The sequence below is a fragment of the Dermacentor variabilis genome, chromosome 10 (genome assembly GCF_050947875.1).
Source record: "Dermacentor variabilis isolate Ectoservices chromosome 10, ASM5094787v1, whole genome shotgun sequence".
NCBI lineage: Eukaryota > Metazoa > Arthropoda > Arachnida > Ixodida > Ixodidae > Dermacentor > Dermacentor variabilis.
In genome coordinates this window covers 88011275-88028844 of record NC_134577.1, presented here as the reverse complement: position 1 = coordinate 88028844, position 17570 = coordinate 88011275, and the positions used below count along the sequence as shown (strand labels likewise).

Genomic DNA, 17570 nt, shown 5'->3' with positions numbered 1-17570 from the left:
CCACCGCGCGAACAAGGGAGCAGGCGGAAGAAAAAGGCTCGATGAAGCCGAAAGGTTCTTTTATTCAATGCGCTACGAGCGAGCAGGTGCGGCGGGGGTCAGGTAGACGGTAGTACGTAGCGGGACAGACCCGGTCGCAGCTTCTCGGCTTCGGCCAGGATCACCAAGAAATCGGACAGGTACGGTACGGCAAGCACCGACTGCAGGTACTTCGTGGACAGGGCTCGCCTGCGAGCAATGTCCCGAATGAAAAGGAGTGAAACAAGAATAAGTAACGGGACGTTTAATGAGCAGGAAAAAATGTTAGAGAGGTCGCCATGGAAAGTCTTCAAGCTCTCAAGGCCAACCTTGGCTACCGACGCACAGCGGGTTGCATGCTTGGCCTTCGTAATGCCGCCGCGATGGAAACTTTCTTGCTTGCCAAGAAATGCGGCAGGCCTTGCTGCCGAACAGACACTGCACTTCCGCTACACTGCTGCACCGCCGGCACGGTCGACGGGGTCGGGCCGCGCGTCAATGAACGACGCTTAGCGACGTCGCTAAACTCGAGCACCTGTCCTTCGCCCACGCCGGCGGCAGCTCTAGCCGATTAGTAGGAGAGTTTCCGTCGGCGTTTGCTCAGAGGAAAGGGAGCACGCGCGAACAGAGCTGACGTAAAAGTGTGCGCGCCTTCTTTTCCTGCTGCATTCATCCCCGAAGTTATTCGGAGTAACGCGGAAAAGCCTACGGCCAGCTAACGAGAAAACAACTTTTCATTTTTCTTTCTTTTTTTGTTCCTCCACTGGCGGACCGAATGCGCGTCGCCGCGTAAGCTTTTGCAGTTCGAAAACAAAACCATTAGCAATGTCTGCAGGTAGCCAGCAGCTAATGTGCTGTGAAGCGCTGCCCATATTTCCGTGGCCTGGTACGCAAGGTCCACTTCATTTATTGCTTGTGCGCACTCAACGAACAGTCCAGCAAGGGGGCAAAAAAACAAACAAATAGGTTATACGTTCCCTACATACACAGCCTTACAGAATGGTGTGTGGCAGTTTCACCATAACCTTATAGCATTCATGTTTCATAACTTGTCTGCATGCATGAAAAACCTGTCAAGCATATTTGAATTTAAGCCTATGTACCATAAACACATTCCTATCACAGACCTAGAAAGGGTCTCCAAACATTCTGGGTGGAGGACTGCACTGTATGCCTGCCTCAATAGTTTTGAAAATAGAAAGACTGGGAATCTAGACAGGCAATAACAAATACAACACTTACCCTCAGTGGACACAAACAAAACTAACTTTTGAATGGCTGTTCACCATTCAAAAGTTAGTTTTCACAAGGGCCTGTATTTTGTAAGGATCTATTTTGTTGAATTCAACATTTTTGCTTTTTTATCATCCGTCCCACCAAATGGCCCGATCCCAGTGATAGCAGTGATAGCATTTGTGTGGCTTCATGCGAGCCAATGACGAAGCATGAAAAAAAAAATGGAAAATTAAAATAACAGTTAAAAAATACAGCACCCTAGCCTCATAAATAGAGGGTACTAAAATTTAAATAAGTGCGAATGTATGTAGCGGAACTTAATGGGAATTCGGTACAGATTAAGTTAGTATTTTTACTCTGCACTTTCAAGCTGAATGATTAAGTGCATAGCTGACAAGTTAGATCCGTAAATGACATCCTCCATTCCAGGATGCGTGTGCGTAGAGAGCTGAACAAAACTTGTGGCAGGCAAACAAAACACTGAAAGTGCAGCTGGGCTAATGAAGGCCATGCATGAATGACAACAGATCATCAGGGAGATGCAACGACAAGGCCAGCCACCGTTTGATTCTGGAGTCTCGGGGGGCATTTCAGTGGCTGCCACAAAGGGCCAGATGAGACCCATGAGCGAATGTTTGGACACTTTCGATCTGAAATAACAAACTACTTAAATGAACACTGAATGGTAACACTATAGTCACTTTAGATTGGTGTTCTTTTAACACCCTGTCAGCATTTATTTGGCAGCAAAATAGTGATTATAGTACTAACAGAGAAAATGGAGGCCAAACTTTGGTTTTATGAATTTGAAAAAATGACATTTTCTAATGAAACAAATGCAATAGACACATTACTGAATAAGAAAACCTGTCTGTGTAGACGTCATTCAGTGACTCAGTCATGTATCAGTCACAGTCTGTATCAGTCTCAGTCTCATATATCAGACTCAGTCATATATCAAGGGCAGCATAAGTGTTACTGCTTTGTCAAGGCTTTAAAGATATGTACTTCCAGACATACGCACACACACGCACACACATGCACACACACACACACACACACACACACACACATCAACAACATATTTCAAATATGATGTTTGCCTGCACTTTGGGACGTACATAGGGTTCAGCGTCTTCAGTTTAAAGCAATAAAAAGCAAGAAAGTATGGCCAATCCTATTTTTTCATAGAATTCGCTTTGCTAAATTCAAAGGGGCTCTGCAACCATATTTTACCCACCAAGTTCTGCATCATAAGGCATTCCTTGTGTTACTCTGTGACAAGTGCAAAACAAATTACAAGAACTGACAGAGGAAAACAACAGTTATTCAACTTTTAAATTCAAAATAAACGCAGACGACAGAAAGAGGCATACCCTTTCGCATTTCACTCGCCTAACAAGGCCGTATGCTGCTTCCAATCAAAACGCACTTTTCATTCAGCAGTAGCGGAAGCTGTCTCCCCATTGTGGCCTTCAAATGACAACCTGTGGCCATGCTTGCCGATAAACGATGTTATCTTAGCGGAGTGCTATAGCGACATCTTCTAAGGACATCTTCAATCACAACACCTGATAAGCATTTGTGTTGTGCCATTGTTGTCACAGAAGGGCCAGAAAGAAATAAAAACTAGTACACTGTTGCTGGCGACGCCATTACACAAGTAGAAAGGTTGAGCTTGGCCGTTGCCATCACACTGTAGTTGACGTTAATGTCACAAGATGGCGCCACCGGCGCCGTTTTCTATGCTTGTGTTCGGAAACAGCTGTAGTGCGTTTACAGGCAAGTTATAGCTCTCTGATATGAGTTTCCCTCACATGATGAAATTGGAACGCAATATCCTGTGAATATGCCAGGTGCTGTCCACTGTGTTGAGATGCGACACCTTTGGAAGAATCTGAATGGCTCGCGGGCCCAGTGCTACGCGACACGAGAGTGCACCAAAGAACACCTATAACCTACTGACTGCACTTAGTGCAAACCATTGGACAGCTCACCTGCAGTGTCAGTTGTAAAGTTTCTAAAATTTAAACTGCATGCAGCTGCAGCCTCTTATGTAGTCTTAAAGAGCATAACACACATTTTTTTTTTGTTGAATTGCACTGAATACGTGCAAGTCATTAATATAAGTGCAGTACGATCTTTGTGCCCAACCAATCAAAATGAACAGCATGAACGTATGCATCACAAGCCTTCTGCCTCACATCTGCTGCCGAAAATTGTCGGTGTGTGATGCTGCGCTCGGCGTGCAAACTGATTCCTGGAGCAAATAAATATACTAAATATACTTTGATCTCGGCGCTTTAAGTATTGTTGAAGCATCTACAGGTCCTATTACAGTAAGCGAAAGTGGAATAAAAACAACATGCATAATTTGGGGCACAGGGCCCCTTTAAATTAAAAGGGTCAGTGAAAGAAAATTCCCATTGTTGACAGCAACTGAAGGAACTTGAGGAGGAGGGGACGGGGGTGTAGCTGCCTAGCCCAACATCCACTTTAATGCAAGGAGCCTGGTGATATCAAGGTCGCATGTCAGTCTGCTGCCCAAGCTATCCATACCTATTTTTTTTTTGTGACCATTTTGTTTGTTGCTGCAACGAAAACGAAAGCACAGATGGGGTGCTGAGAAAGTGTGAGGAAGCCCTGGCTAAGGTTCTCACAGTTTTACTGTGACAGCACTTATTCAAGTGCTTGAAACAGTATTTGGCTTGTCTGTCCATTCTGTTAAAAACTGATGAAGACCGTTGCTGTCAATGACATCCTTTTGTCACCGTCAGGTTGCCTCTCCATTCCAAACTTCACCGTCTCCATAAAGCAAAGAAAAACGAAAATGTTGTGCACAGCCATCCTTACTGGAATTCAAGTGCATTTCACTGCAGCAATGTGCACTTGGGAGTCGAACGTGCTAACCACTCAGGTATCACGCAGTAAAAGTGCTGGGAGTGAGAGGTTGTGTGCTCCACACAGAAGCTGAAAACAGCGGCATCTGTGCATGTATTTCGGAGGCCAAACCAAGCAATACTGTAGTGGATGAAGATTACCTAATGTGCATTGCATAGAAATTGATCTCGACAAGCTCTTGCGCGAAATTCTTCATTGTCAAGCTCATGAAGACTATGCCGCTGCTGTTTTCATGTCGGAACCACATAATGTTAGGAACTGTGTCTCATTCTATTTGTGTTTGAGTATCGAATGCACTCGCTCTTAATCCCTGCAAAGTCACATCACCATGTGGCATTGCGCCCTTGCCAGGCTACTTCTTAAGAAATGCTACTCTAGGCATTGGATGCCACTACGGCATCAAAGAGCAAGATGCACAGTCTTGCAGCATGTTTCAGCAACAACAGAATTAGCGAAACATACAGCCACACACACACAAGAAAAAGAAAAAATTAGGCGTGCAGAAATGTAAACTGAAGAAAGCACGCCATATTTTGAGAAAACAAGAACACGCAGACCCAGGGCAGTGTTGCATTCTAAATGACGCGAAGCGTGCTTGACTTAGCGAGGTAGCAGCAGTAGCAGATAACCCGCAGCTCTTTGCTGCCTGCATGACGAGGACGAAGGCGATGTGTGATGCTTGCCAAAGGAAGAATGCTAGTGAGAAGTGTGTGTACCGAAAACGCATTCAAGGCTTCGTACTCATTGTGTCATTCTGGGTGATTTGCCAAGAAAGGACGTATACCCAATGGCACATGCCCAGCGTCGAAGTTGTCTGTTCGGCAAGACAGCAACCAACGCATGCCTAGTGGCCCAAGTTGTCTACGTATACACGTGAATATATCCAGTGAGGAAACGACGACAAATGTGAATTCTGGGGAGGAGGCAAGGAAAGGTTTGGCTTCAAGAACTAAAATTACAGGGCCCTAGACACAAACATAATGCCAGTGGTTCATTGCCAATGGGCAGAATGATACTGCAGACCCATCCCGCCTTAAAAGTATACTGCAACAAAATTTTGGACCTTGTAAAAAGCTTAGCTTCAGACAGTGAAAAGTATACTTTTGAAATACAAGTAAGTATCACGAAAGGCTGACAAAAGTATGTTTTTGATACTGAAACTGAAAAAAAGAAAGCCATCATCACCATTCACCAGAAGTTATGCACGACCCAGAATGTTGAAGCAGAAGAATGGCAAGTTGGGCAAATGTCTTTGACATCTTTTTTTTTTTTTGTGTGTGTGTGTGTGTCCATATTTAACCTTGTCAGAGTATTAATTCCACGATGATCAGAATGTTGAGAACTGGCATGGATCCTCGGCATGGCCTCAGAGATTGGGCGGCACCCATGGTGCATTGAAAATCTCGAAGGCGACATTCTGGGACTTGCGTCATATTCAATGTGCATTGTCGACTTAGGGCTCTAGGAATCATGCTTAAGGCAGCAGACATAGTCAGCTCCTGACTGGGAGCTTACCGTTATCATTGAAAAGGAAGGTATACAATCAGTGCATCTTACCGGTGCTGACATATGGAGCAGAGACTTAATTGGAGACTGACAAAGAAGCTTGAGAACAAGTTAAGGACCGCACAAAGAGCGATGGAATGAAGAATGCTAGGCATAACTTTAAGAGACAGAAAGAGAGCAGTTTGGATCAGAGAGCAAATGGGTATGGACGATATTCTAATAGACATTACAAGAAAAAAATGGCGCTGGGCAGGTAATGTAATGCGCAGATTAGATAACCGTTGAACCATTAGGGTGACAGAATGGGTACCAAGAAAAGGGAAGCACAGTAGAGGACGGCAGAAGACTAGGTGGTGCGACGAAATTAGGGAATTTGCAGGTGCTAGTTGGAATCGGTTGGCGCAGGACAGGGGTAATTGGAGATCGCAGGGAGAGGCCTCCGTCCTACACTGCACATAAAATAGGCCGATGATGATGATTATTATTAATAAAATTTGACAATTAACAGCACTGTAGCTTTGCCAACATTGCTTCAGTGGTATGAACCATTCACTTATAACCAATTTAGCCAAATAAATTTTGTTGCAGTTCGCATTTCAAGAATTGCCACAATGCAAATTTTGCATCGTAAGTGCGGATGTGGGTTGGCTAGGTTCCTTAATGATGACACAGAGTTGCAACAAGTCAGTCAGCCACGGTGAAGCAAGCACAATTCTAGGGCTGCCAAATCCTCTTCTATTTTTTTTCTGTCAGAACAGCGCAGTCTGCTTTATTCGAGTGTCACTGTCCCTCTTCAACTGCAGCATAAACACAGACTCCAAAAGCTTTCTGGACTGACTGATGAAGTGTCAGCTCCAATACATTTTCGGCAATGTTCCATCAATAGACGCAGTTCTCTTTAACCTGACCCAGAAACCTTCCAAGCGTCAAATGAAAAATGACTTCAAAAATGAGTTTCTTCAAAAGTTCTGGAATGGAAATTTGGAATCTCCATTGTGAACACACTGGAATGGAAAATGCACAGCTATATAGGACAACCAGGCTAGATAAAGGGACAGTAAAGGAGAAAAGGAATTCGAGGTGTATCAGTAAATTACCCTACAGTTGAGCCCGGTTATAACGAGGTCATATACAACAAGAAAATACCTTTGTTATGTCCAACATTCGTTATAAGCACATGTTCGCTACACACTGCTGTCGGTGAGAAATGTGTTCGTATTGCAAGTGTCTCATCAGAACCAGAAGTGCAACTATGGCCTACGTCACCATGACGTCCACTTTTCGCCCGGCACCCTCCTGTTGCTTTGGTCAGTATCCTGCAAAGTTGGCCTTCATGAAAAACTCCTTTCCTGTTACACAGGCCCATATCGCATGCTCCGCCAAGTGATCGATGTCACCTATGAAATCATTCGAGCCACGCCCACTACGTCTTCCGCTGTGACAACCAGTGACAATGTCCACATCGCCAGGCTCAAGCCCTACAACTCTCCGCACGTCTAAGATATTTAACAGCACCGGGACGGCACTTTTGCAGCCTAGGGTCGTATTACGATACCATAGACAGACGCTGAAGAGACGAGCCACCGCGAGGAAGACGATGACATGTCTGGACTCTGCACGAGCAAGTGCCCATCTTGCGCTCTGGTTGCAGTGTAAATACACGTGTAACCAGTCTCTTATGTCCGTGTTTTTCCTCATGTAACAATATTTGATTTATTATGTCTGATAATTCTTCATATCTGTGTTCATTACATAGAGGTTTGACTGTAACACAGACAAACACACAAAGAGAAGAAAGAACGCTGTTACCATCAGGAAGAGGCTTGGTAAACCACAAAAGATGCAAAAACAAGAGATGAGTAGCAAGTCTCCCTCGAAGTGCCCAGACCAGCCCACCATGACATCATACATTTTGACGGAATCTGATCAGATGTAGATAATCCTTTCTTTTTTATCAGTAGACTAAATTGTATTCTGCAAGAGCCATAGGCTGAATTTAGAGTGATTTTAGTATACTTTTACTGCACCCGCAATGGGTCCAAATTAAAAAAGGTATATAGTACTTTCAAATTCATGATGTCACAATGTAGTACCACTGCTTGAGTTCTGGTGCAGAATTTAAGAAAAAACAAAAGGAGAAGCTTTGACCTCCATTTTCAATTCTAATAAGTGACCTATTGCCACATAATTACCTAAAAAATGAGATTGTAAATAATACTGCATCTTTCTAAACTGGTATAGTGTTTCTCTTAAGTCTCTCTTTAGCTTTCACATTATTATTTAACTAACAACAAAAAGAAAATAAACAAATAAAAGAAGAAGCATACAGGCACACTTCAATTGATATACAAACATAGTACTAATACCTGACCTACAACCAGTGTCAGGCTGGTCTTAATTCACATCGTTGTTTGTGAATAGGAAGCATGGGAAGAATATGTAGAACAGAAGGGTGTGATTTGCAAGGCATGTCTCATAGCATCTCCCTGTCTGTCCGCTCGCAGAACTCTCCAAGCACGAATGCACGCATGCACTAGTCACACTGACAGAGAGAGGATCACAGTCCTGTGCAGATTCACAGCAATTGCTGTGGCACCATAACAAACCCTGATGTATCCTTAGATATCTTATGGTAAATTTGTTACAGTTTTTTTAATTAGTCCTTTTCAACTACTGAGCCCTGGCTGTACTCGTGCTAGCCGTCTTTTAGTAACATCACCAAAGACGAGCCGTACTCGTAAACTCGGTTCTCAACATGCATTTCAGTTTTGACACTTGAATATATTTTTCAATGCTTTTCTTTCCTTTAGTTGTAATCTATTTAGTTAATTATGCTTGAACTTCACACGTGTGCTGAGGGACAGTCACTTTTTTTAGGTCAGATGTCTATGTTATTTTTGGTGAATATAATAGATAAATTGCACAAGTAGTATGTTTTTTCAATACAGATATAATGTGAAATAATTTGCTTAAGCAAGCAAATTTCGGTAAACTTTCTACACTTCTTTATGAAAGAACTTGAGAGTTAAGAGATTTATAAGCACGGATCTTTTCACGCCACTGAAGCTGTCAGCCAACATAAGTGACTGATTTAATTAAATTATCTTTTTTCCTGGGCAGAAGAACCACTTGTGCAAAGCCCCTACACAGTTGTTCAACCCAACTCTATGCACTATGTAAGCACATACGAAAACACTGCTTCCTTTTCTTTTTTTTTTTTATGATAGGAGGGTGGCGCCCTCTCTGTGTAGACACTCAAATCAAAGCAGGCAATAGTTCCTGGCAGAGCATGGCCTCCGAGACCATTTTTAAAAAGGCATGTAGAATGTGCAGCAAGTTGAAGAAGGAAGACTGGACATGTGTCCCAAGTACAACTGTGTGTGTATTGAAAAAAACAGAAGGTCCAAAAGAAATATACAAACACGTTACTATGTCCAGAAGGCAAAAGCAATTGCCGAGGCTATTTGCATCCGAGAAGGTAACTTGTGCACCACGGGTGCGATCGGAGATGGTTGTTCGGCGCGTTCGTTCGGTTACCAGAGCGTGCGATTGGCCTACTTAGCGCCAACATCACCAGCCGCGGAGCGCGGCCACGTTTTTGGTGACGTCAAAATGACGACACGCTCCGGTCAATCGCCCTCCCACCGAACATTTCGTCTGCTTGGCGCCGAATCCGATGGGAGCTGGGAAGTTTGGAGCGATCATACGGCTTCGCATGGTGCGTCTGGTGGATTGGATTGGATCCAACCGGCGACTGCGGCATGGCACGTTTGGATCCAATCCATATTTTAATTCGACAAAATGGCGCTTCCGTTGGGAACTTAAGTTGTTGCGCTGGCGTTTCTAGAGGAAGGAGAAGAGCGGGTGACGTTGCAGCAACCGAACAGAACGCGTATCGAACAAAATATCTCTGATCGCGCCCCAGCTGACCCTTCGTAGTACCACATGATAATGAATTTAAGCTATTAGTTCCGATGATGGCTGCTTTTCTTAGCTTTGCTGATGATTTTGCCGGCACAAAGTATTGTCTACGGACATGAGGTCCAGACCATGCTAGGCACAATGCACCCATCTTTCACCTGTTTGTCCCGAATTGTAGAGAGGCAAGGGAATGCACCGGAAAAACAGCGAGCTAGACAAGAGGTCGACAATCCTTGAGAGTGCGTGTCCCAGTCTTAAGTTCTGTTTGAGTGCCTGGTTGTGAAAATAAGAGGACTGTTCGGCTAGTTGGTTTTGCTTTCCGACTATGGCAACTTAGTGCAACGTGGTGGGCAGACACAAACAATGAAGCGTCCGCTTCCGACTATGATTTTATGAATGCCCCTCTCTGACACGCACAGTTTTTATGTCAGCAGTTCCGTTCAGTGACAAGGTGCATGTACACCAAATACTGCGGATGTATCGCAGCTTAGTCATCTGTTAATGAACAGTTGATGACAGCGTTCATCCTTGTCAGTTTCTTGTTTGCGCCTGTTAAGCGTTGCACTATGTTACTGTAGTTAGATTGCAGCAACATACAGGAGGCTGTGATTTCTCCCACGTGCTTTCCTTGTCTACTGCCCTTTGAGATGCTGGTTAGCGTTTCACCTGGAGCGGGAAGCGCACTGGATGAGCGCGGCTGCCTTGACACGCAGATGCCTCTGGAAGGCCTGCAGCATCTGCTCAGCTGCGGCGGTGGTGGGGGCATGTCCCAGCTGCTGCACAAACTGCGACACGTGCGACTCCGCTGACGGAGTGCGCGCGGCCTTCAGCCTGCGTGTGGACGCCAGAGGGCGATCAATGAAAATTCTGGGAAAGTGGGGGGTATACACGGACTGTCATCAACAGCACCGACAACAAGATCATCATCATCTTATTTCATGTACCTGCAGGAAAAAAGGCATATCTTGGCGATCTCCAATTATCCTGTCTTGCACCAGATGACTCCATCATACGCCTGCAAGTTTTCTAGCCTTACCATGCTAGTGTAGTTCTCTGCCATTTTCGACTGCACGGAATGTGATGCACAAGATGATAGCTGAGCTTACACAATTATGCAAGTATTTATTAATTTAAATAATTAGTTCTGGATAATTAGCTAGTTAATGCTAATGGGAAAGAAATGATCCAGTTTGCAGAAGACGAATACTAACAAAGCACCCTTGGTACCACGCTCATACCTCCTAGCTCCTTTATTCTTGAAAAGCTTGGCACGCATTAGCTGGGACACCCTGTATGTGCAAGGATACGGTATACAGGCGGCATGCATCCTCTGCTTGTGCGACCAATGGGAAAAAAGAGTGAGTACGCACTTGCGCGTCAGGGGACCCTGGTATCCCACGTGTAGAGGGCACTGCCAGACGCGTCCCTGTGCCATGTCCACCACTGTGGACGGATGTGGAGACCAGATGAGCTCGCGGGCCGAGAGGGGGCTCCCGATTGACCCCCGAACCAGTCCCTACAGGAAAAGGGGGTGGGGGTTTAACTTTTAGCCAGAGGAGTAACGGTGCAGCCACCATGTATTTTTTGTGTTAGAGACAGTTAGTGAATTCAGGGCTGGGCAAAGATACTTTCCAATTGTATCATGATATGATACAAGATAATACCATAATCATTGTATCCGATACGATACATTTCATTTGTATTTTAAGATAGTTCAACACATTTGTAAATATCTTATTACATACTTATATAATGCAGCTGCAAACAGGTATTCACAAAAATGTTTGCTTGGAAATTTCTTAGCTCCGACCAACCTTATTTGAATGAAATGTCTGTTGGTACCTCAAAATTTTCGTCTTTCTTCCTCAAAGTATAATATTTGCATTTAGAAACAGTTTATTGGAGTTGCTTTAGCTGCTTAACATGTAAGCTCTTTATATGCTGCGCTGTCAGTAGTTTTTGCTTGTGGCTTTCGTAATTGATAGAAGTCGCTGCTCTGTTTGCTGACCAGGGTCACCATCTAATTACAAGAATGTCAATGAGAAGCCTCTGCACAATGGGGCAAATACCGCTGTGGAGTTTTAGCTTGACCGCAAACGTTTTACTGAAGGCATTACCGTTTACGCAATACCGGATCGCCAGACAGCTGTACTGCAGCAACAATGCTGGTAGCGTCATTTTTTGCTGATGCATTGTGTATACAGAGAGCACGTTAAGCTGCAATGACCTTTCATAGTCTACATATTTGCTGGCATAAAGCATTCGCTAGCAACATATTCATCAATGTGCAATCACTTTATGATATTTCCTCTAAGAGAGAACTTGACATAGTAGTTCTGCGGAAACCCGCAAGGTGGAGAGAAGTAACGAATAAAGGGAAAATCGGACATCCACCCGTTCGTAGCAATTGCTACAAAGGAAACCCATACGGGTTCCTCGAAAGAAAAGCCTCATAGTTGAAGAAAAATTCGTCCTGGTCCGTCCCGGACCAGGACGAATTTTTCTTCAACTATGAGGCTTTTCATATACATATACATATACATATACTGATACATATATCAATACCATACATATATATCAATACAATACAATATATCAATATACAATACATATACTGATACACATCTTGTCAGATGTCTCATGATATAGATACAAGATACCCAAAGAGTATCTAAGATGTATGTATCTTTGATAGGGCTCAGCACTGTTAGTGATACAGATGTAACTTTTAGGTCAAGGTGAGTCAATCGATAACTTAACTTGATTTAATGTTTACATAATACATCCAGTATATCCATTTCACCCAATCGGTGTGGATGTTCTTGTTTGTTTATTTATTTATTTATTAACACTGCAATCTTAAAAAGATCATAGCAGGGTGAGTACAGAAGACAACAAATAATACAGGCATGAACAAACAACAAAAACACAAGATAACAATAAACACAATACAATTACAATACAAAAATGCTATTTATACATCTGTATAATGATTACACACATAGCTTAGAATGAAAGGGTTGGTGAAATTGGTGCAATTTCACTGGTGCGAAAAAGTTGGGACGTCTGCCACAAAGCGTAAAGATAGCTGTATCTGTGTCACTGCATTCACCCTCACCCAAGAAAGAGGTAAAACGCATGCACAGCTGAGAAGCCCACCTGCAGTTGAAGACCCGGCAGGTAACAGGGCTCAAGTGTGTCACCCCACAGGGAGCAGAACAGCTCCTCGTGGTCCAGGAGACCTCGCAGGGCGTTCAGGGCTGGCTCCACCTACGTTTTTATGTCAACTTTCAGTAAAAAATTTCTACTTACTGCCGCTTTATTTTAAATTATTTTTGCTGAAATTTTATAAGATCACCTGTTTTTCTTCCTGTGCTAATCATTCGATACCAAACTTCCCATCCCTGTATGACCCAGGTGCTCATAATGCTAAAGGTGCTGATACCAAACTAAGTCTTTGCAGCAGGGGTGGTGTTCAAAAGCGATTGCCTTCGGGGATACAATCACGTTTGCGAGATTTCACCAGATGCGTTGAAGTATCTGGCCAACAGCATGTCTGGAATTGAGCAAAGAGAGTGAGCTCTGTACAGTGCCGGAAATGCTGTTGGCCGTATACGCCAACGTGTCCTGCACCGAGTCATTTGATCTTTCAAATTCTTGCGAATGTGAGTGTATCCCTGAAAGTGATCGCTTGAAAATACTACCCCAGTTTGCTCCTCAATGAGAAGATGTGCATGCATTAGTGGCTTTCAATTTTCTTTTCGGTCCAAACACACAAGTAAATGTGTCGAGTTTTTGCAACTGAATGATGGGGATTGAAAAAAATGTCGTCTTGCCATGAAACCGGAACAAAAACAAAGCACCAGCTAGTAAGCAAAAGATATGTCGTGGTTGGAATGACTGGAAGAAAGCGTTAGTTTTTCTACTTTGATTAGGAGGAACCAGGCAGCAAACGAGACTCACCTGAGCAGCACTGTCGCCGATGACAATGGAACATCGCCGTGTCTGCAGGTGCGACTGGAGGGCCCGGCGAATCAGTTCTTCTGGCAGACGATCACTTCGGCTCAGAGCGTTCACTGACGCCTGCATGGTCAGTGTGCGACTTACTACAGGTGGCTGCGGCGTCTCTGCTTGCTGCGCATGATTCGTATTCCTTTGCACTTCCATTTATTGAGCAGTATCAATGTTACCATATCTCTGTGTTTATGTGAGACATGCCACCACCAGATTGTTGTCACGTCACGAATGCTGTTACTCATTCCAGAACGACAGGCCCGTTTTATCTGACTGCGCGCTATAGACACAGGAACCTTCAGATTTATTTCAGATTTGCGACACCTTTCGTTCAACCTAGAATGCTCAATGACCACACTGTATAGATAGGGCCTAAATGTGTGCCATGACACTCGATTCGACAACAGCTAACCACGTTGTCACTACAGCTACTCTGATGTTGTGCTGTTTTTTTAGCGAGCACAAGCGCCGTAGCACGAGTAGTTATAGTTTGATAACAAGTTGTTATAATTATTTTACATTGGAGATAGCATTTCGCATGTTGTTCTATAGTATGGGCTAGACGACTGTTAGAGATGGAACACCGGCTGCCAGATGTGTTTTCGAAGTGTTATAACTCTCAGAGAAAGGCACCAGTCTGAAGCCTCTCCACTTGCTGGCATTCCTGTGCACACAACAGTTGCGCAGCACCACACTCTTGTGCACCCTTTGGGGTGTGTATCTGCCACACAACGATAATCGTCATCTACCTTGCTTGCGCTTCCTTTCTTGAAAACGCCGCGCCTGCTACGTTCCCGTCGGGAATGCTATGTCGTGCTGATAACGTGCATGCCATTCGTTACTGAGAAGTACCGGGCTCGCAGCATTAAAGAAAGGAAATTCGGACAAGACAGACGACGATTATCGTTGTGTGGCAAGCTACGACCCAAAGGATGTAATTTTGCTTATGAGTGCACTCTTCCTTATGGCTAATTGGGGGGAAACACCATCGCTCAGTTCAGTGCAGGCAACAAGCAAACAAGCTGCGCCTCACCCTTCGATCGAGTGTCCTGGTGGACAGCAGGGACGAGGCCAGCTGGAAGTAGCGGTGCAGCAGCGAGGTTGCACTGCTCAGGTTCTTCATCAGGTCGCGCTGAAATGAAACAAGCACCGAATGCAACAAGCACCGAATGCAACAAGCACCGAATGCAACAAGCACCGAGTGTGATTGCAACAGGCATGTTGCACAAGATTGACTCATTGAATGATTGATTGATTTATGCGGCTAATTACCATGTTTGCACGATTCTACTGTGCCACCAATTGTAACGCGCAATTATATTACAGCCCAAATATAAAAATAAATAACTTGGCGCCGATTCTACCGTGCACATCAAGTACTGAAACTTGAGTCAACGCATACCATGTTGAAATGATGTTATGGAAGAAACAAAGGCACACAGACACGCACGTGGCTGAATCTTAGCAGCTAGTGGCTATTAGGATGCGATGATGCCTCCTTTTCGCTGTCTGCCGACCACAGACAGTCGAGCTCCATTTGATGCATTAGAAATGCCACACTTCTGGAGGGATGCGTAACCATTGTCTGAGGGAGGGCATTCTGCGCACCATGGATCGAGCTTGCGGCGTCTCCGAGCATCGCTTTCTTCAGATGAACGACCCATTCGACATCAGTGTCGCAACTGCCTTGAGTTTTTTTTTTTTTAATTTAGAATTGGTATAATTTTTGATTTTGAGTAGAATCACTTCCAACAGTAACAATTTGAATGCACCTTTTATTTAAATAAAAGTGCACATTAGAATCATGCAGATGCGGTAATGTCCCACTGCAACACTGGGGCTATGAGAGGCACAGGAGCAGAGGATTCCAGATTAATCTTGACCGCCTGGCTCTTAACGTGCACTGAAACCCAACTGCACAAGCATTTTTTGCCTTTCACCCCCATTGAAGCGCGGCCATGGCCGCTGGGAATTGAACCACCAACCTTTTGCTCGGCAGAACATCGTAGCCACTGAGCCACGACGAGTGTTATGTAAGAGTACTAGGCGGACTAATAAACAGTAAGCACTGATGTTATGAGCCTGGATGTGTTCCATTATTTGAAGTACATCTTTATTCTACACTCCGTGTGAGAAGTGGAGGTTCGATGGCACGAAAAGGAAATGCCATGAAGGATACATGCAGGAGATGTGTGAATATTTGAAGCTGAAAATACAAATGAAATACTTTTCTATAAAATTGAAGAATACAATTTGGCATTTTAATATTTCACCGTAACTGAATATATGAGCGTACAATGGTAATTGGAGTCTACCTATGGTTTACCGGCTGCTTCAAATAGGAATTAATTTGATTTCATGCTGCCATTTGCTAGCGTCCTGGTTAGCCATGATGGTAACACTACTGCCCTGACAATGCAAGAGTTCTGGGTTCAGTAAACCAACCAGTATGATTCTTCTTTGACTGCAATGTTTGATTTCCCATGGCACCGATGTGGCTTTTTTAGGAGACATAAATCCTTTCATAGCATTCTGCTAGAGTTGAATCTGTGGCAATGTTTTTTATGCACAAACTATGCCCATCGCAAGTATGCATTGAAAATCACACACAGAAAGAAAGCCTGATGCATCAGACATAGATTCAAGAGAGTTTGCTGATGGGCTAATTGGTACATGGTCTGCACTAAGGTTTGAATCCGAGCTAGTTGGTACGGCAACATTTCTGTAGGCAGAAGCCCCGTCAATAAATGGAACAAAGTAGTGGCAGACAGCGCGGAAAAAAAAGCAGACACGCTGTCCATGTGTCTGCCACTTGCTTGTCCCGTCTTTTGCATTACTTCCTTCAAATGTGGTACATGGAGTTTAAAATAAAAACAGCATGAACTCATCAGTCTGTGCTGTTTCTGTTCTAAACTTTATGTACACAAACAATTTTTTTTAACAGTGTGCAACAGCCGCAGGTGCGGTGTTGGCCGATGAGCCAGTATCCAGTCCATTCGGTCCCATGAATGTTACGCACCCCAGGCGCCTGGCAGACGAGCGCCACTCGTGCCAGGGTCAGGTCGGTGAGGGGCAACAGGAGCCAGAGGTCGGCCAGTGCCCGCATGGGGAACAGTGCGGCCAGGCACACGGGTGCCCCGGCTGAAAGGTCAAAGGTGACTGCGTGCAGGGCGGCCCGCTTGTCTGGAAGCAGCAGCAGGCACGACCGCGTGCCCCGCCGCTCCAGGCCCCCGTGCAGCAGCTGCAGGACGCTGGCTGCGTGCATGTCGTACTCCTCCTCGCGCCGGGACGCCTGTACGTGCGCAGCAAACTTTGTGGGCCCACTCGCAGAAAAGAGTTTAAAAATTTTTTTTTTTGCAGTGCAATTGGGACCGGGGACGTACTTTCCCTGTGGCCTTTCAATTCAATCCTGTGAGCGTTACCACAGCACGTACCAACAGCGTACATAAACATTTTTCAAAATGTTAAGCAGGCTTTACTGCGCAGCTTGATGATATCGAGTTGTAATGTTCGCATTAAAATGACAGTTAACAGTCTAACACATGCCAAGAAATTGATGATATATTTAGGTGGTCATTCCAGAGTACTTTGTAAATGCAACAAGTGTTACGTAAAAGGGCAACCACCAAGCATTACCGCTAGTATAAGCCGGCTCCACCGATGATGGATCCAGATTTCCAATAGATTACCCTATTATTCTCGTAACGCTTTCACTACATTTGAAGCCCTTGTAGTGTGCTCTCAAATGACCACCTGGATACGCCACTAATGTCTTCCAGATATATCTTGCACACACACAAGAAAAAAAGAATGCACAAGCAGCAAACATGTTCATCATATAAGCATTATGTTGACCATCATGCTTTAGACATGAAATATTGCAGGAAAGCTTCTCTGCCATTCATTAAAAGGGTCTATAGGTTTATTTTAAAGTGAATGGTAAAGAGCAGATGAGAAGGCTACCTACACATAAG

At 44.3% G+C, this 17570-nt stretch overlaps 1 protein-coding gene across 2 annotated transcripts in view; it reads right to left on the bottom strand.

The window, feature by feature from the left end:
* Positions 1-44: 44 nt before the first annotated feature.
* The window catches only part of LOC142560775 (uncharacterized), a 26951-nt gene continuing 9425 nt past the window's right edge, over positions 45-17570 (bottom strand). For both annotated transcript variants that reach the window (XM_075673104.1, XM_075673105.1), the window contains exons 3-9: positions 16616-16888; positions 14630-14728; positions 13546-13665; positions 12742-12852; positions 10953-11098; positions 10249-10413; positions 45-228 (exon numbers count right to left, since the gene is read on the bottom strand). In XM_075673104.1, coding sequence (XP_075529219.1) covers positions 99-228; positions 10249-10413; positions 10953-11098; positions 12742-12852; positions 13546-13665; positions 14630-14728; positions 16616-16888 — 1044 coding nt within the window. In that variant the 3' untranslated portion in view covers positions 45-98. The remainder of the gene's footprint in view (positions 229-10248; positions 10414-10952; positions 11099-12741; positions 12853-13545; positions 13666-14629; positions 14729-16615; positions 16889-17570) is intronic.